Here is a 16,855-nt window from a genome sequence, read left to right on the forward strand (position 1 = left end):
AAGATATAAATGAAACAGATCAGACAGAAGTTTACAAATATAGATGAAAAATCAGAGGTTTATAGATCAATGATTGTAACCTCTGATTCTGACTCAGTAACAGCTTCAAGATTTTGGTGATTTTCAGTTGAAAAAATGTTGAGGTTAAAGCTAAGTGTAAATTTCAGATGTGTACTTTTCATTTAAAATCAACAGCATCAATGACTATACTTGTATTTATAGTACATTTATACAGGTTACAGTTAACTAAAATGCTGTGAAAACACTTTCAGACTATGTGCAGCCTGTATTCAAAACCTCACATTTAAACTACATTTAGTCCAGTTTTTACATGCTAAAGTATTTTCAGCTGCATTACTGTCATCCTCACTCAGAAGTGTCATCATCTACAGCGTCGTATGACAGCCATGATAGGGCTGTTCATCAGTGCGACCAATCAGAACATGAGAAATAACCCTTCAAAGACCAGAGTCATGTGTGTCTAAAGCTTCACACTGATTTTTTTTTTATTTACAGTGATGAATGCAAAGTAAATGTTTCATTGCAGAGGAACTGAGTGACATTACGACAGGTGTCTTAAGTCTCAGAGTTATAAAGACGGACAGGCAGATTTTAATTTGATCTGAGGATGAAGCCTCCATGTGTAATATTGGAGATCTGTCGCCCTCCTCACACTGACTGACTGATCAGAGAAGAGCTCATGTTCGTAAACAAAGGTCTTGGGTAGCCTAACAAACTAAAGAGTAATCGGGATTTTAATCTTCTCCCAAATAACCTTCTTTAAATGAATGGGCTCCGATCCGCAGTTTGACGTAGACAGTATGAATGAGGAAATGACGCGCCATGGTAACCGACTCAGAGTTAAAGTTTCCCTGATCTCAGGGTTAAGAACCACGAGGTTTTCACTAAACCTGCTTTCTGGAATAGACGCCAGCTCTAGCTTCTATATTAATACTGTGAAAGTATCAAAGCCTCAGTTCACAGAGAAATGCACACAGCCTGCATTCAGACACTGAGCCTTACAACCAGCCGTCAGGACTTCTGTGACTCTGTGATGTCACAACAAAGCAGTCACCGCTCTCAGCCATGCCACCAGCCCCGCCCACCTGGACCCACCATCCAACCTTGCAGGATTTAGTTTCTCTGAGTGTTTTACCTGAAATCTGCTATATCTTTATTAGATCACTCAGAAAACAGTCAGCCAATCAGAAGAGAAGCTCAGAGCCTCCTCTCTTCTGATTGGCTCACTGACCTGTTGTTACTAGAGCTCCAGAGAGAAGCCTAAAACTACATTGAGATGGTTTTTGGTTCTTAAAACCACAAATATATCTTCTTATGGATCAACACTGCAAATACAACGCAGGAGAATTGTATAATATGGAGCTTTAACACCATTTTTTCTTCTAGCTGTTTTACTATGCAACGATATCATTGTAATTCTCATGTAAATTTGTCCACCTTGATTTAGTTTCCTTGTCAAATGTGTTAAAATATCTGTCCTAATTATGCAGCGCTCCATTCTGCCACAAAAATTAATAAAATAAAGTTTTAAATGCTTAAAACAACAACAGCCAGAAACAATTTATAAGACTTTTTTTTAAATTTTTATTTGACCTTGTTTTGTTCCATCAACAAAGTTAAAGTACTTTCCTCACGGTCAATAAATAATGCTACATTCATACAATGACTCAGTGAGCCTTTTTTAAAACTCCCTGACAATCTCTACTTGTCGAAATGCCTGTTTTATGTTGAATGTACTAAATGACATCATTTTATTCAGGCAGCAGCTGCTGCCTTGAGTGTCTATGTTTTATGTTTCAAACCTTCAGTTATCTGCAGCACATTGTAGGTCTGATTCTGGGGACAGTAAAGTGTTACACTGCTCTGATCTGAGTCCAGGTCAAGATGAGAGCACCTCAGAATGAGAATGAGCCTGGTCACGTGGAAGCGGAGTGGCGGTCACCTTCCACAGCTCCTGCAGAAAATCATAATAACGTATATTAATGAAAAGCTTACCGTCACCTCTTGGGGAAATTCATCATCTGCGGCTGATCCATCTAAACTGTGCAGGAGTGGGCAGCTACAGGACCTAAATTCAAGTTTCAAGCCAGCACCTGGACAATTCTTAATACCTGCACATGGACACGAGCATGGGCAAGTACAGTCAAAATAGTGAGCAGAAAGCATGTGAACAGTGGCACTAACAATAACACAAGTGTCATATTACCTAAGTAAACCAGAGTTGTTAAAACCTTAAATCTGTTATTTGTTTCAAATCCAAAATGGAAAAAAATGTTTTTGGTGTAAAAAAAAAAACAAAAAAAACAACAAAAACCAAACCAAAAAACGTTTATGTGCTCTTGGCTTTTTTTGGTAAATGATAAAAGGAATTGCCAAAAACCAAAAACCATTTTCATTTTTTGATTGTGACATCAAAAACAGATTTTCTGTTCTGGCTTTGAAACAAATAACAGTTTTAATTTTTTGTTTTGTTTTTGAATTACAGATGAGGTACGGATTACCCGATGACACCCGTAGCCTACTGGACACAAGGTGAGTCGCACATCACTCAAACACCATTCTCAACGTGTGTGAAATTCAGGCTTCAGGTTTCCACGTCACAATTGTGTAAGACGCCTATTGGACCAGGACTAGTTTCCAAACTAGTCTTGATGACACAAATCATGTCTGCAGGTACACGTCTTAAATTCAGATGTCAGGTGAGCACAGAGAAACAGAGACTCTGAACATCCAACAGAAGTAACAACGTCTACAGAGGATGCAACACAGTACACCTGTGTAGGTCACCTGTGTCATGAGCTGGACTCAGGGTTCAGGTTAGAATGAATTCAGGCTTCAAGGTTAAATATAATGAAGTTCGTGAGTGCCTGTCTTACCAGCTGCTCTATTCGTTCATACAGAAGAAACTGTGCAAAGTTAGAAGGAAGCTGTTCCACTCTGAAGCTGCAGCGTCCATCCACCAGGTCCTGGAGCTGGGACAGACAGAGGCTGAAATGGTTGTAGGCCTCACAGGAAACATCCATGTGTCTCAGGGTGAAGTTCATCCTTTGTACAGAGAGACATCAAGACACAGGAGGAGACGTGGTAACTGCAGAGGCTGTGGCTGGAGGTACAACCAACAACACACACAATCACAGCGCGAAAGTGTTTACTTTCTATACGTATATTAATGCTTTGTTAAAATGCTGATTGTTTCACAGCGGCCATCAAACTCTAAACCCCTGCAGAGATAAATGGCAGCGTCTCTGCCTCCTCTCCCTTCATGTTTAACTTACATCATACTTTCACACGAGATGCTGCAGTACAATAAAGGTGCAGCTTTATTGTGGAAAGGTGTGCCACTTTAAATAACTTCTTCCACTGTATATGAGCAGGTGACAGATACATTTTAGCTGATATTTCATAATTCATTTACAAAGTTTAAACAACAGAGCTCTGTCCTGACTCCTATTCTGACTGAACATCAGTATCCTTGCATAACGTCACCTCAGTAACAGTTTCAAACACCAGCGTCCAAACAGGAAGTAAAGAAAGTAACATTTAAGTAAAGGTCCCTCTGTCCAATCACTCTGCTCCTGATGTGATCGTTTTGTCCTCGAGAACAGAGAAGAGAATGTAAAGCTCTTCTAAACACACATATGTTTAAGTCGGCATCAAAAACGAAGCAGAGGGTCAGTGAATCCGTCCGTATTGATCTGTAAGTGATTGATACAGAATCTGTTCTCCACAGCTGTTAGCTTCAATTCATTAAAGTCCTGCAGCACCTGAAGGCAGCAGGACACATGTTAGCACATCTGCAGCCTCTGATTACAAACATATCATCTGACAATTCTCGCAGCTGTGTGACGATGATGATGATGACGACAGGTATCTTCATCACCTGAGAGAAAGGTCCTGGACGTTCAGTTAACCAGCTCAGTTGTTCCCGCAGATCCATGGAACGTGAAGCGCAGCCTGTTACAGTAACTTTAACAAAGGGGCAGACACTTCCTCTTACCTCTTCTCTATGGAGATGAAGATCGTGCAGGCGTGAGTGAAGTTACTGCAGAGTCGGTACAGAGTCCTGAAGAGGCCGTCGGTCAGATCGTCATCGTAGCAGACTGGTGAGACAAAACACGAGTCTGTACACTCTACATATTGGAGGCATAGAAAGTTACAAATAAACTGATGTCCTTTAACTTCTTCCTCTCTGTGCCTGTAGAAACAGAGTCAGTGTGACTGCACACCCAGAGAGATCAGCACGGGTCTGAGAAGTCACACAATAAATTTACAAATGTCAGTGTCACCTGAGATCACCTGAGACCAACACCGAACACCTGGGACCACCACAGACCACCTCAGACCTCCTTAAGATACCTCAGACCACCTTAGAACACCTTCACATCCGCAGGTCATCAGTGCAAACCAGCGCTTCAAAGTACAAAACAGTAGCAGAGTGGTCTCTTTTTTGAGGTCTGGAAGAAAATCTAAACTAGTGCCACTGGCTCTCCTGAGAAGACTGGTCTGGAGGGTCACAAGTAAACGAAACACAGGTCTGCCATGACTCAGAAGCGGCAGGAACCTGGTGTCACTGCCCTCATTCTACAGGAGGTCGCCCTGAGAGAAGAAGACCTGCTCCAAACTCAGCAGCTTCATACTAGTATAAGAGTTATTATGTGGTTGTTTAGTGTAATAAACTCTGCTTAAAGCTTGACTCAGCTTGTTGCTGATCACATGGACAACACATGGAGTATCTGAGCACAGTGACAGCTGGTGTGTCAGCTGGAAAGCTCAGTCCTAGATGCAGCAGGTCTTCCAGCAGAACGATGATCATAAACTAAATTGTACAGTCAAGCTAAAGTGAAGCTTCTGGAGTGATCCTCCTAAAGTCCTGGACTCAGACCTGCTGAGGCAAAGACCACACTACAGCTCTACCAGAAGCAGCTGCCTGAGGTGAAGACAGCTGAGGAAAAGATTTCATTATATTTTCTGGATTTAATTAATTTGTTAAGCTGAATTTGTTTGTGTTTTTGTGATAAGATGAAGATAAGTCGACAGACTCTCCAACAAAATGTCTCCTGACTGGGCCTCAGATGATTATGATGACATTATTATTATATATATTATTTGCCTGTGCTTGTCAGAGGTACAGAAAGACAGGAGGACCTCTCCAGGCCGGTGTCTTCAGGCTTCTGTCTCAGCTCATGAAGCTTGTAAATGAAGCTCTGTGAACTGGAGAAGAGTTGGGTAATATGCTTTTACTCTGATCAGCTCAGTGACCTACCGTCAGCAGCGATGATGAAGCTGGTGTTGTCGTACAGATCAGCTACTTCCTCCTCTGTCCAGCTAAATTCAGCATCGGCATCTACACAAGAGGACGGACAGACATGTGCTATGGTCAGTAGGTGGGTGGTTCTTTTTATACTGGCAAGATGAAGAAGAAGGAGGTCTTTGATGATGCCATCCCCGCTATCCTCCGTGGTAGCCTCACTTTACTCACTGATCTTTAGATGACATCTAGATGTAGTTATTGAGACATAAAGTGCAGCAGCTTAGTTTGGGTAGGTCAGTTACTGACATGTAGCAGAGGCAGATTTGCCCCCTCCCATGTGTGTACATGTACTGAAGTTCACTTCACTTCCTAATTTACATAGGGCTCAAAAAGCCAAGTGGTTCATGTCAAATAGAAAAGGGAAAACTAAACAAATAACTGCAACTGTACATTTCAGTTCCCCTCTCATTGCATATCCTCTGCTGCTGTGTAAACATCTGGGCTGAAAAAGCTCCATCAGGACACCACTGGTTTAATTAAAATAATTAAAATAATTAAAATAAAGGAAAATTGTGAAGATGGTGGTTTAACTTACATTAAGGATCAGTATAATGTGGATCTACTAATATGTATATCTTAAGGATCTTGGTGAAGAAAGAGTTGGTGTTACTCTACGTGTTGTTGTTGTTTGATCCTATTGTCATTAGTAGAATGTCTGCGGGGGGGGTCACAGCGGTGATTAAAACATAAGCAACAAATGGTTAATACATGTGATTTTACAACCATGTCACCATTAATGATATGTCATTTATCTGTATGTGAAGGGCCTCCAACAAGATGAAGCAACGCTCATTATGTTAATCATGATTACGACACATGCGCTCTGCTGAGACAGCAGACGTAACTATGAAGAACACATGAACAAGAACAACAACTCAGGATGGATCATGACTATAAAATGAACTGCTGCATTAATGGATGTATTGTTCTTGCTTTAAGGCTGTTGAGATACTGTTATTTCTTCTTGTACATCCACAACAATACAAGTAGGGTAACATGAATGAATGCATGTTGTGTCATGAACGCATTCAGCATAATTCATGTACTTCTAGCATGAAGTGTTACCACATCATGCCTGGTTGACAGATAGTGTGTGAGGCTGGTGGAGATGATGATCACATCTGGAATCGTTCACTGAGATGATCAGATCACCTCCGTGTGTGTGTGTGTGAATCAGGTTTTAAACCAATTTAAAATATGTCAGAAACCGCCTCTCTGTGTTAGGCTGCTCCACCTGTTCGAGACTGTGATCCAGCCTGTCGCTCTCAATATCACTGACCTTCTCTTATATTCCTGGAAAACCAGCCCTCCTCCTGTACGTAGCTGGGTGGATGAGGTGTTGATAGATAGATAGATAGATATACACTTTATTTATCCCCTAGGGGAAATTCATGTGTCCAGTAGTTCAATTAATAGTCAATTATTATAACAACAACAGTTAATAATAAATAATAAACAATAATTAAATGAGTCCACGTCCTCTGGCTGAGGTGTTGTATAGCCTGATGGCAGTGGGAACAAAGGATCTCCTGAACCTCTCTGTTCTGCAGCGCAGTGAGATGAGACGTTTGCTGCAGCTGTAGCTGCTTCTCTGTCCTGCCAGAATGTTGTGGAGAGGATGGTTGGTATTGTCCAAGATGGCCTCCATCTTACATTGCATGCGTCTCTCCACAACAAACCTGTGTGAGTCCAGAGTCCTGCCAAGCACAGAACCGGCCTTTCTGACCAGCTCGTCCAGTCTCTTCATGTTGGACATGCTGCTGCCCCAGCAGACTGCAGCATAAAAGAGTGTTTGTCTAGTGGCCACTATTGAACTACTGGGTTTACCTGACGCTGCAGAAGCTCAGATACACATATAAATACAATAGTGTTTGACAGCCACTCCTGGACTTTTATAAATATTTCTACACTAGTGTGTCTGTGTGTGTGTGTGTGTGTGTGTGTGTGTGTGTTACCTGTACAGAGGTCATGCTGGAGCCAGTCTAACTGTCTCACTCTCACCTCACCACCTGAGGGGCACAGAGACTTTATTAAGACAGATTCACTGTCATGAGCTTCTCTGGGGTTTTCATTGTTTTTAATAGGAATAGAAGAAAATATATAAATAAACAATCAGCAAATCATTATTCAATTCACTGTGAAATCAATAAAACAGAAATAAATAAAAGCTTCTGCAAATAATAAGGAGACAGTAACTGAAGGAGCCATGTGTTTGAGTTGCGTGGTACAGGTGTGATGTAAGGCAGAGGGTGTCCAGAGCGCAGTAAATACAAGTGTTGCTCACTGTAAGGAAGCAAGTTTTTGACTGTTCTCAGACAACTTTTTGGCTGTTTTTTTGTTTAACTTTATGAACAAATCTTATCGGACGTTATGGACATTGCAGATTATGGACACCAGGAAATAAACACATCGTGATACAAAGCACTGGTAAGGACTGGATATCATCAAAGATCCTCTATAATCAAAGATGACACATTACAGGCAACGGCAATGGTATGAAATGGTCTACACTTCCTGTCTCCTAAGTGGGCGTGGTCATGATTGCTTGTTCATGTCAAAACATAACAACAATACAATACAACACTAGATNAATAATAAGGAGACAGTAACTGAAGGAGCCATGTGTTTGAGTTGCGTGGTACAGGTGTGATGTAAGGCAGAGGGTGTCGCAGTAAATACAAGTGTTGCTCATTGTAAGGAAGCAAACAGTTTTTGACTGTTCTCAGACAACTTTGTGGCTGTTTTTTTGTTTAACTTTATGAACAAATCTTATCAGACGTTATGGACATTGCAGATTATGGACACCAGGAAATAAACACATCGTGATACAAAGCACTGGTAAGGACTGGATATCATCAAAGATCCTCTATAATCAAAGATGACACATTACAGGCAACGGCAATGGTATGAAATGGTCTACACTTCCTGTCTCCTAAGTGGGCGTGGTCATGATTGCTTGTTCATGTCAAAACATAACAACAATACAATACAACACTGGATACAGTTTGAATTTACACCTGCTAGCTTATATCTGATTAACCCAGCAACCCAGGTCTAAAAACTAAAAAAGTTCATTTTCTCCTGATCTGTCTGAAAAATGGCATTTTAATAAGATCTGTGGCTTGAGAAAAACTGATCCAGTATTTATTTCAGTGACTATGAGGCTAAAGAATCATAATGTGTGATCAGGTTCACTTCTCCCATTGGAGTGAACAGACTCAGACCTGCTGCTGGTCTCCTGAAGGGGCCGGAGGCGGAGAAACCCTCGTGACACAGATACTGTCTCTGATATCATTATTCCGAGGACACATCTAAACAATCAGAGTTTGCGTGAGCAGCCGGTAGCGGCTAAAGTGTGGGACTTAGTCACTACAGTAACAGTAAATAGATTTAGATTGGCTCTCTTTCTTGTCTATATATTTTCTGTTATATGTTATATATTTTTTCATATATAAAAACAGATGAAAAATAGATTCCCAGGCTGACAGTGTTCTCTGCATCAGTGGGAAATAACTGAGGAGGAGATGAGGAGTAATCTGACGACATCATCTCACCTGCAGACTCCATCATGTGTCTGTTTAATGCCACATTTCTCTTGCACATGCTCAGAAGGTCTTCTCCCACATCTGAAAAACAAAACAAGCTCTTTCAGCAAAGGAGACAAACAGTAAAGTGTCTACATGAGATCCGTCTCTTGGTTCTGTCACACATGTTCAGAATAGAGTGCAGAGGAGCAGTGAATTCAGAGCAGAGCTCCTCGTTCCTCCACTGTCAGGATGCTTGGACATGATGGATCACTGGCTAAGATCAAAGCTAATGCTAAGGCTACTACACCGATTCCATCGGAATACATCTGAATTTAGCAACTGAGGTTTGTGTGACTGAACTCGAGTGTTTAGGATCAGCAAAAAGATCCACTGACGATCTTCTGCGCTTTCAACAGTGCCTGACGGTCCTGATGCAGCTCCATTAACTGATGAAGACCATGAGATGCTGTTGAAAGCTCAAGTTGATTCAGTTGTAATCACAGTTGTTTAATTCATATTAAAATATTCAGAGACACTGAAGACACGCAGCAGCCGCTCGGTGTCAGTTTTAATCAGGACGTCTGCCCGATGGCATCATACCTGTGCAGTACACTGTTTTGGCTATGGTTGCCATGACGATGCTGGTTATGCCTGTTCCCGCCCCCAGCTCGAGCACAGTAGCTCCTCTGAACATGACTGGCTCAGAGAGGATGAAGTCAGCCAGGAGGACCGCCCCTCGCCACACCTGGTTCAGGTAAAAGAGACATGAAGACCAGCACCTACACAAACCAAGTCCTGATGAGAAAACCACTGCACGTCACGTGACACAGGAAGTAGGAGGGCTCATGGTGATTGGAGGAGCAACTGACGGACAGAACAGAGTGAATTTTACTGACCTGTTTACCGACATCCTCCAGGGGCGTGGCCATGGTGTGCTCTGCAGGTGGGTTAGATTAATACATTAAACACACAGTGTCTGAAATCACGCTAATAGCGGCTAAATCATTCAGAAAGTCTTCAGACCCTTCACTGTCTTCACGTGTCGTTATGATGCAGCCTCAGGATAAAATCATTTAAATCTACATTCAAATCTACACTCAGTATCCCATAATGACAAAGTGAAAACAGAATTTTAGAAATCTTTGCACATGTATTAAAAAGTAAAAAGTGAAAATCTCACATTGACATACTGTAAGAATTCAGACCCGTTTCTATGACACTTGATGTTTAGCTCAGCTGCCTCTCATTTCTCTGGATCATCTGAGATGTTTCTTATTACATTTAATGTTTAACATTATTTTCTACAGCATCATCAAATATAATAATTTCATTTTAACAATGGTGCTTATAATTAACAACTTGGCCTCTTTCACATGAACAAGCTCGTAGCCGGATAAGAAAACCCAGAGTTAACTGAGCCAGTTAATATCAAGCTTCATGATACAGTTATCAGGACAGATGATGTTAGGTTCTGTTTTTTTAGACACAAAATCAACTTTTTATCCAGTTTTAAGCCACATTTTAATGATTCACCATTTACATCTTGGTTGTTTTTAATTACATATTTTAACCAGATGAAGGATTTTAGTCATCAGATGTCTGGAGCGTAAGTTATCAGAAACAAGCCGAGCAGACTTAAGTGGCAGCTCGGCTCTAAACCCCTCTGAGATCTCCTGTTTCCACTGAACACTGTTGGAGAAATACTGATTCATTGTGAAACTGCTTCAATTAGTGTTTTTAATATTCAGGATATTCCTCTGTCTCGACACAGAAGCTTCTTATGTAAATGAGTGTTCATAGCAGGACTCTGACCTAATCTTCTTTACACAGAAACACTGAGCTCAGCACACCAGACACTACCCTATACCCTCAGATGCATGCTGGGATAGGGTTGGAGCTTATGAAATGAAATAAGTAGCAGCAGTATATATACAGGTGTAGACACACGCATATATATATATATATATATATATATATATAATAATTCTATGGTTAAATGACAAGAGCACCAACACAGTAACACCTACATTGATTGAATGAGTTTCCTGTTCCTGTATGGATATTTAATCTGTGTTAAAACAGTGGTCAGAGGGAACACTGCTCTGTTTTGAAATGCTTAAAGAGAAACACCTATTAGAAAAGCGATCATTTCATGTATATAAGGATCTGTCACATCTTTCTGTCGAACACATTCGACCTCACACATCAAGGCAAAATGGGAGGAGAAAGGGGGGATGATTATATCTGAGGAAGAATGGACAAGAATATGGAAGTACCAATGGAAGTGTACCAGCTCACAGAAATGGAGGGAGTTTAGCTGGAACAACCTGTGTAACCTGGGAATGCCCTGTCATCAAAATACACCAGGCACTACAAGACATTTTTAAATGTGAAAGGTTAAGACGATATATTTATGATATATATCTCAAGAATGGTCCAAAAGAGATATATATTTAATGAATATACTGTTGGTGGCTGGTAAAAAGAATCTTACCAGGAAGTGGTTTTCACAGGAGAGCCCAACTGTAAATGTGTGGATGGAAATTACAACGGGCATATTGGAAAGAATGCATTAACTATGTAATGCCCTATAGGCCTGATTTTATTTTCACAAAACAGAGAAAAGTTCACTCCCTACCTGTTCATGGTTCGTTTTCATTGTCTTTTTTTCTCTTTATATAAGTATATTTATACGAGTATGTCATACAAATTCAGTTTAAAATCTGAGATACACTGGATGGAAATATCTGTTTGATGCTGAATGTCAATAAAAAAATAAATAAAAAAAGTTTGTTGAAGTGAAACACCTGTGGCGAGACAGTCATGAAGACCAAGATGATGATAAAATGATAAAAACATGATGAAATCTTACCAATCCTGATCATATCTTTGAAGCCCTCGTCATCTTCATTATCCGTGCTCTCCTCTTCTTCCTCCTGTCCAGGGTCGGACTGTTTGAGAATGACGGGACAGACCACGTCTCGGCCGCTGTCCTCCACAGGGTTTCTCCTCGGTCTGGGAATAACACCAACAGTTGTGTATCGGTTAGCGTATAACCTAATGTGTGCTTCATGTGTTGTGTATACGTATCTGTGTGTTTCTGTGTGGTACATGAACAGTGAAAACTATAACGCAGTCAGAGCCCTGGTCTGGCTTCACACCCCCACCGTGTTTTAACAGCTGATCCATACCTGTGTGTGACATCCAGGTCTCCGTCCTTATCCAGGCTCGGCTCCACACTTCCTCCCGCTCCTTCCTCCCCAGCTTCTTCTTTGGTGACATCTGTGTCTTGCTCCCCGTCTTCCCTCACATCATCGTGTTTCTCTTCCTCTACACTTTTCCGTGGATCACTGTTGTCGTCATGCCTTTCAACACCTGACAAGATCCTGAATTTGGAGATGAAGACTGGATGAAGACAAACAGAGGCAGCATTAAAAATCTGATTTCTTCCGGCGGCACAGATACTACACACTGATTTTATCATTCTTTGTCTTTGCAACTTTTATCGAGTTAAAAAAATAAAGCTTTCAAATGTCCTGTTAATTTGCTCTTCTCTTTTATGTCATTATCAAACTCAAACTTCGGATTTTTTTGAACGCTTAAATGATTCCTTTCCATGGTAAAGTTTATAATAACAGTGAAATATTGTATTATTGTTTTAAAAAATGATCCTGTCCAGATAATATCAGAACAAAAGTTACTATTCAAGATGTGTGAATACTTTTGGCAGATAAAAAAGTCCTAGAGAGAGAAACAGTTGATTTTCTTCTAACACATGAACATGTGACACACACCCGGCTGTCCAACATGGTTGAGGCGTGTCATAAGGTGGCGTGCATTAGGCAGGAACATGTGAACGTCTGACAGCACGGTATCATGATGAAAAGTGATCTGGTCCATGGCTGATGGTTCATGGTCCCCCCCAATGATCCTGAGACACACAGGCTGACTGTTACTAACCACACATAGAAATACATACATATATAACACACAAGTCTTTTTTACTCCATGTCTTCTTCTTTCTCGTCAAAGTCTGGTGATTACATTACCCATAATGCAACTAAACTTCCTACAGTTTGTTTGCAGATTGAGGTGTGATATGCTGGTGTTTTAATTTGAAATCCAATCTACATATTGAACATGGGAAAAAAAAAAAAAAAAAAAAAAAAAACTAAAATAGGAAGCAGCGTTCCCCGATGGAGCCAGGGGATGAGGGGAAGTAACAAATGTAAAAATGTGTTCTGGGAGGAAAGAACGATCAGGAAGCAAAACAATGTGTGAGGGAAAAACCAATGACTTTTATAATTAAACTCAAAGACAACTAAATCACCGAAAAAGGTCACTAAAAATGCTGGTTGCAAATAACTGAGAAACAATAAACAAACAGGATATTTGCAATACAACAGTAAGGATGAATCAGAGAACAAAAGAAAACAGGTAATCAGGACACCAAGCACCCTCCTTCACAGCAAGGAGTAAGAGAGAGAGACAGAGAGAGAGAGAGAGAGAGAGAGAGAGAGAGAGACAGACACACACAGGCCCACTGGCCTTGACTCAGCTCCCACTCTCCACTAAAATATCTCCAGCTAATTTGTAAGTGAGTGCAGCTCCCATTTGGAGGAGGAGTGATACCTGGAGAGAGAGAGAGAGAGCAGCACACCGTACAACGCCACTAGGGTCGTAACATAGGATTTAACAATTAATCAAATTATCATCTAAATCTTACAATGGAATATCTGGGCCATACTGAGGAAAAAAATGTGAAGTTCTACTTTCTTTCACAAATAAGGAGAAACTTCATCTTTTGACTCATCATCATCATCATCATCATCATCATCATCATCATCAGGACATTAAAAAGACTGTGAAGAAACTGAGTCTATTCTACTGTTAGACAGACAATCAGCAGCTGCTATACATAATATTATGACTTTAATCTCAAAATTTCAGATTTCTTTTTTTCCCTTAATGTGGCCCTAATACTCCGTCATAAAATCTCAATTGCAATATACAAATCACAGGAACTGAAACTGAAAATTGATCACTCTAACTGAAAACATGACTTATATCACAATCACAATATCTGCCAAAATAGTGGCAACATTTCTTGCCCTAATCTAAAATCTAAAATGATCTGCAACAGATGAGGCTTGTGTTCCAGCACAGGGTTAGTTATAAATGACTCTGGTCCATTTCCCTGTTGGCCAATTTGATTTTGTTTATTGTTAATTACAGACAAAAGAAACTAATTGAAACTGTTGTGATAATCTCAACATCACACAGGCAGAAAGACTGTGGATAAGATTTTGGATGTTAGAAAACACATCTGTCTGCAGGAACATTAAACATCTGAAGAAAGTGAAACATCTTATATTACTGCAAAGATTATATGGGACCAGGGTCAAAGACAAAATGACTGTAAATATAATCTAAAAACTGAGAAAGTGGTTTCTTGGGTTTTTTTTTTTACATGACATGAGCTGAAAGTTGTTCTCCGTTTGTTATAAAGCAGAGATTCACTGTCAGCAGGTGCGGTGTAGTCCGCATTCTAAAACTTTACCGTTACACCTCCACGGATAAAAGTTATCACGGAGAACAGGCCAGAACACTGGGAGCCGGTAACTGTTCCCGCCAAACTCCTGTAGGACAGACCCGGCTAAACCCCGAACAGCGCAGCTAAGGTTTTCATCATGCTTTCATTAATAACGACGGCACTTACCGTGCATGTATCAAATGAACGAAGCACGCCCCCACCGCTCAGCTGCCACTGCCACTCAACATCAAAATAGTGCAACGTCAAAACCTGTCCGGGCTGCAACCGTTAAGATTCGGCTTCTGTTCCGCCAGGAAATGAGACGGTGGTCTGTCCCTAGCTACTCTGGCTACAGGCTCCAATCATGGATGTATTATGTATTATAAGACTATAATATATATACGGACGTACGAGACGGAGCGGTTCATCTCACTCAACAATAAGAAACTCACACTCACACTTTCACACACTTTCATAGAAGCATGCACCACCTCCACACACAGTCACTTTAAAGTCTATCTTATTATGCATGTTTGACCAATTAATAAGCAAGTTAATTAATGTTAATTACATGACTGACAAAAAACACTTGTGAGAATGTGGCTTTGCTCAGTATATGTGGGTTTGATACTGAGGCTAGTTACTACTCTGCAGATTAAACATTAAAACACATACAGTGTGATAAGTCCATAAAGTGAACTGTTAAAGAACAAATGTTTCCCCGTGTCATGGTGAAGATGTTTGAGTTTTCCCTCCAAACTGCTCAGATGGTTTCGTTTAAATATTGTTAAAGGCTCAGAGAGGTTTTTTAATCCTAAATACAATCACCAGAGGTAAAACGCTAATGCTAGGCTATAAACCAAGTACACCACAGTCACATGACTTCAACGTCAGCACAAAACTTCAACTTGTAGTTTGATTCAGCTCTGACGTCTTCTATGAAAGCCATTCCTCTTACAAACTCAGTAACAGTTTGTATAAACACAACGAGTCTGTAAAGGTAAAGGACTGGAGAATAGATCGGTTTCATGTTCGACTCTGTAGTCTCATTTAGACACTTGTTAGCAACCGGCCTTTTTAAACAGACGTAAAAGCTTCAAGAGATCAGGATGAGGGTATTTACTGATGTACTTTATGTCATAAAATAAAATGTGAAAATGTTTTCAGCTTCATCACCTTCATAAAACCCGTGACTCTAACCTCTCTTATGTTAGTATCAGGTCACACGGTGCAGCAGCTGGTGAACAGGACGTTCAGGCAGCAGTCTTTAAGGATTCGACTGCTCAGGATCATGAGGGCGTTAGACCGGGACAAGGCAATGGTAGAGGAGAGGGAGCAAAAGAGGAGGGTGAGAAAGACAAAGACGTGCAGAGAGGTAAACAGAAAAAGAAAGAGACGGTCTAAGTCTGTTTACTTGCGGGCAAGAAAAGTGTTAATGGTTAATGGTCAAGGTTAGTGGTTAAGGTTAGTGAAAGGTCAGGAAGAGAACATAATCCCTGTGGTACCAAAGTCAGATGCTATGCACACCTGAACACCATCACATCCCAACTTCCTCCCTAAAAGGATTTGTGGTGGGGGTTGTGAATTCGTCTGAACTTTTAAATGCTACCCAGCGCAAGTCACCTTTCAGTTGCTAGGGCGTTTCAGGCAGTTGCTGTTGGCAGGTGGTTGCTACATACAAACGATGAAGGACAGTACCTGATCACAAGAGGTCATTTGCATCGGAAAATGTTAAATTATCATATCTGCAGCTTGAAAAGCCTTTCTTGGGCCGTCCTCCACTGAGAGTTTATCCGTCTTAAAACTTTCCTTCCTCCGCCCGACAATTCTGCAGTCGAGGTCAGTCGCTCCAGGTTTTACTGATACACGTGTCTGTGAATAGTCAGAACAAAGCGCTGCCTCCTCGTCCTCATCCTCTAATGAATCTGGACACTCCTTGCTGCCTCATCGAACTCCTCTCAAACCGTAACATTGGCCTCTTCAACCTCAAGGCTTCCTCCAACGCTGGTGTCCACTACCAGTGTCTTCTGGCCACATCTCTGAGAAGACACCTCCACAGTGAAAAGTGTTGAAATGGCTCGCTACGACTTCCTGTCCTCCACGTTCTTTAGTGTTCAAAGACGACCAATCACACCACATTATTGATTGGGGCTTTCACGTCTCTAATACCATGGCTCCATTGTGTTTAAACAATTGGTATCAGTATTGTCCCTAACTGGAATGCTATATTTGCCCTGATTTACAGCTATTTTTAATTTCTCCAATGTGAAAAACATAATGAGAACAGATTTAAAAGAAAAAATACCAGAAAATGCTTATTTTGGTGGAATTGTAATTTAAAAGGTTTTTAAAAAAACAGATATTTAATGTATTCCATTGATGCCTGGGAAATTTAGACTCCATGTTGCAATTTCCTTTTAAAAGTTTATTTTTCTTTTTTTCAAAAAAACAAATTTATTTTTG

The 16,855-nt window shown here is 40.7% G+C and overlaps 1 protein-coding gene across 2 annotated transcripts; it reads right to left on the bottom strand.

Annotated features, from left to right (window-relative positions):
- Positions 1-1,619: 1,619 nt before the first annotated feature.
- mettl22 (methyltransferase like 22) lies at positions 1,620-14,636 on the bottom strand. 2 transcript variants are annotated; one of them, XM_022753720.1, is made up of 12 exons: positions 14,579-14,636; positions 12,654-12,790; positions 12,051-12,264; positions 11,732-11,874; positions 9,756-9,796; positions 9,460-9,604; positions 8,887-8,958; positions 7,288-7,341; positions 5,285-5,365; positions 4,019-4,121; positions 2,898-3,066; positions 1,620-1,975 (listed from the first exon to the last, which is right to left on the bottom strand). In XM_022753720.1, the coding sequence occupies exons 2-12, from the start codon at positions 12,757-12,759 to the stop codon at positions 1,901-1,903; spliced, it is 1,203 nt and encodes a 400-aa protein (XP_022609441.1). In that variant the 5' UTR covers positions 12,760-12,790; positions 14,579-14,636; the 3' UTR covers positions 1,620-1,900. The 2 variants fall into 2 exon arrangements, with proteins under 2 accessions (XP_022609441.1, XP_022609443.1); XM_022753722.1 differs by lacking the exon at positions 14,579-14,636 and adding an exon at positions 14,420-14,438.
- Positions 14,637-16,855: the final 2,219 nt, after the last annotated feature.

The sequence above is a fragment of the Seriola dumerili genome, unplaced genomic scaffold (genome assembly GCF_002260705.1).
Source record: "Seriola dumerili isolate Sdu_G_001 unplaced genomic scaffold, Sdu_1.0 BDQW01000192.1, whole genome shotgun sequence".
Taxonomy (NCBI): Eukaryota; Metazoa; Chordata; class Actinopteri; order Carangiformes; family Carangidae; genus Seriola; species Seriola dumerili.

Bases quoted from the DNA above. Each gene is read 5' to 3' on its own strand.
- mettl22 (XM_022753720.1), bottom strand. From the start codon at position 12,759: ATGGACCAGATCACTTTTCATCATGATACCGTGCTGTCAGACGTTCAC. The intron at 9,797-11,731 runs GTAAGATTTCAT...ACCCACCTGCAG, and splicing joins CAAAGATATGATCAGGATTG to AGCACACCATGGCCACGCCC. The intron at 3,067-4,018 runs GTAAGAGGAAGT...CTCTGTACAAAG, and splicing joins TTCATCTCCATAGAGAAGAG to GATGAACTTCACCCTGAGAC.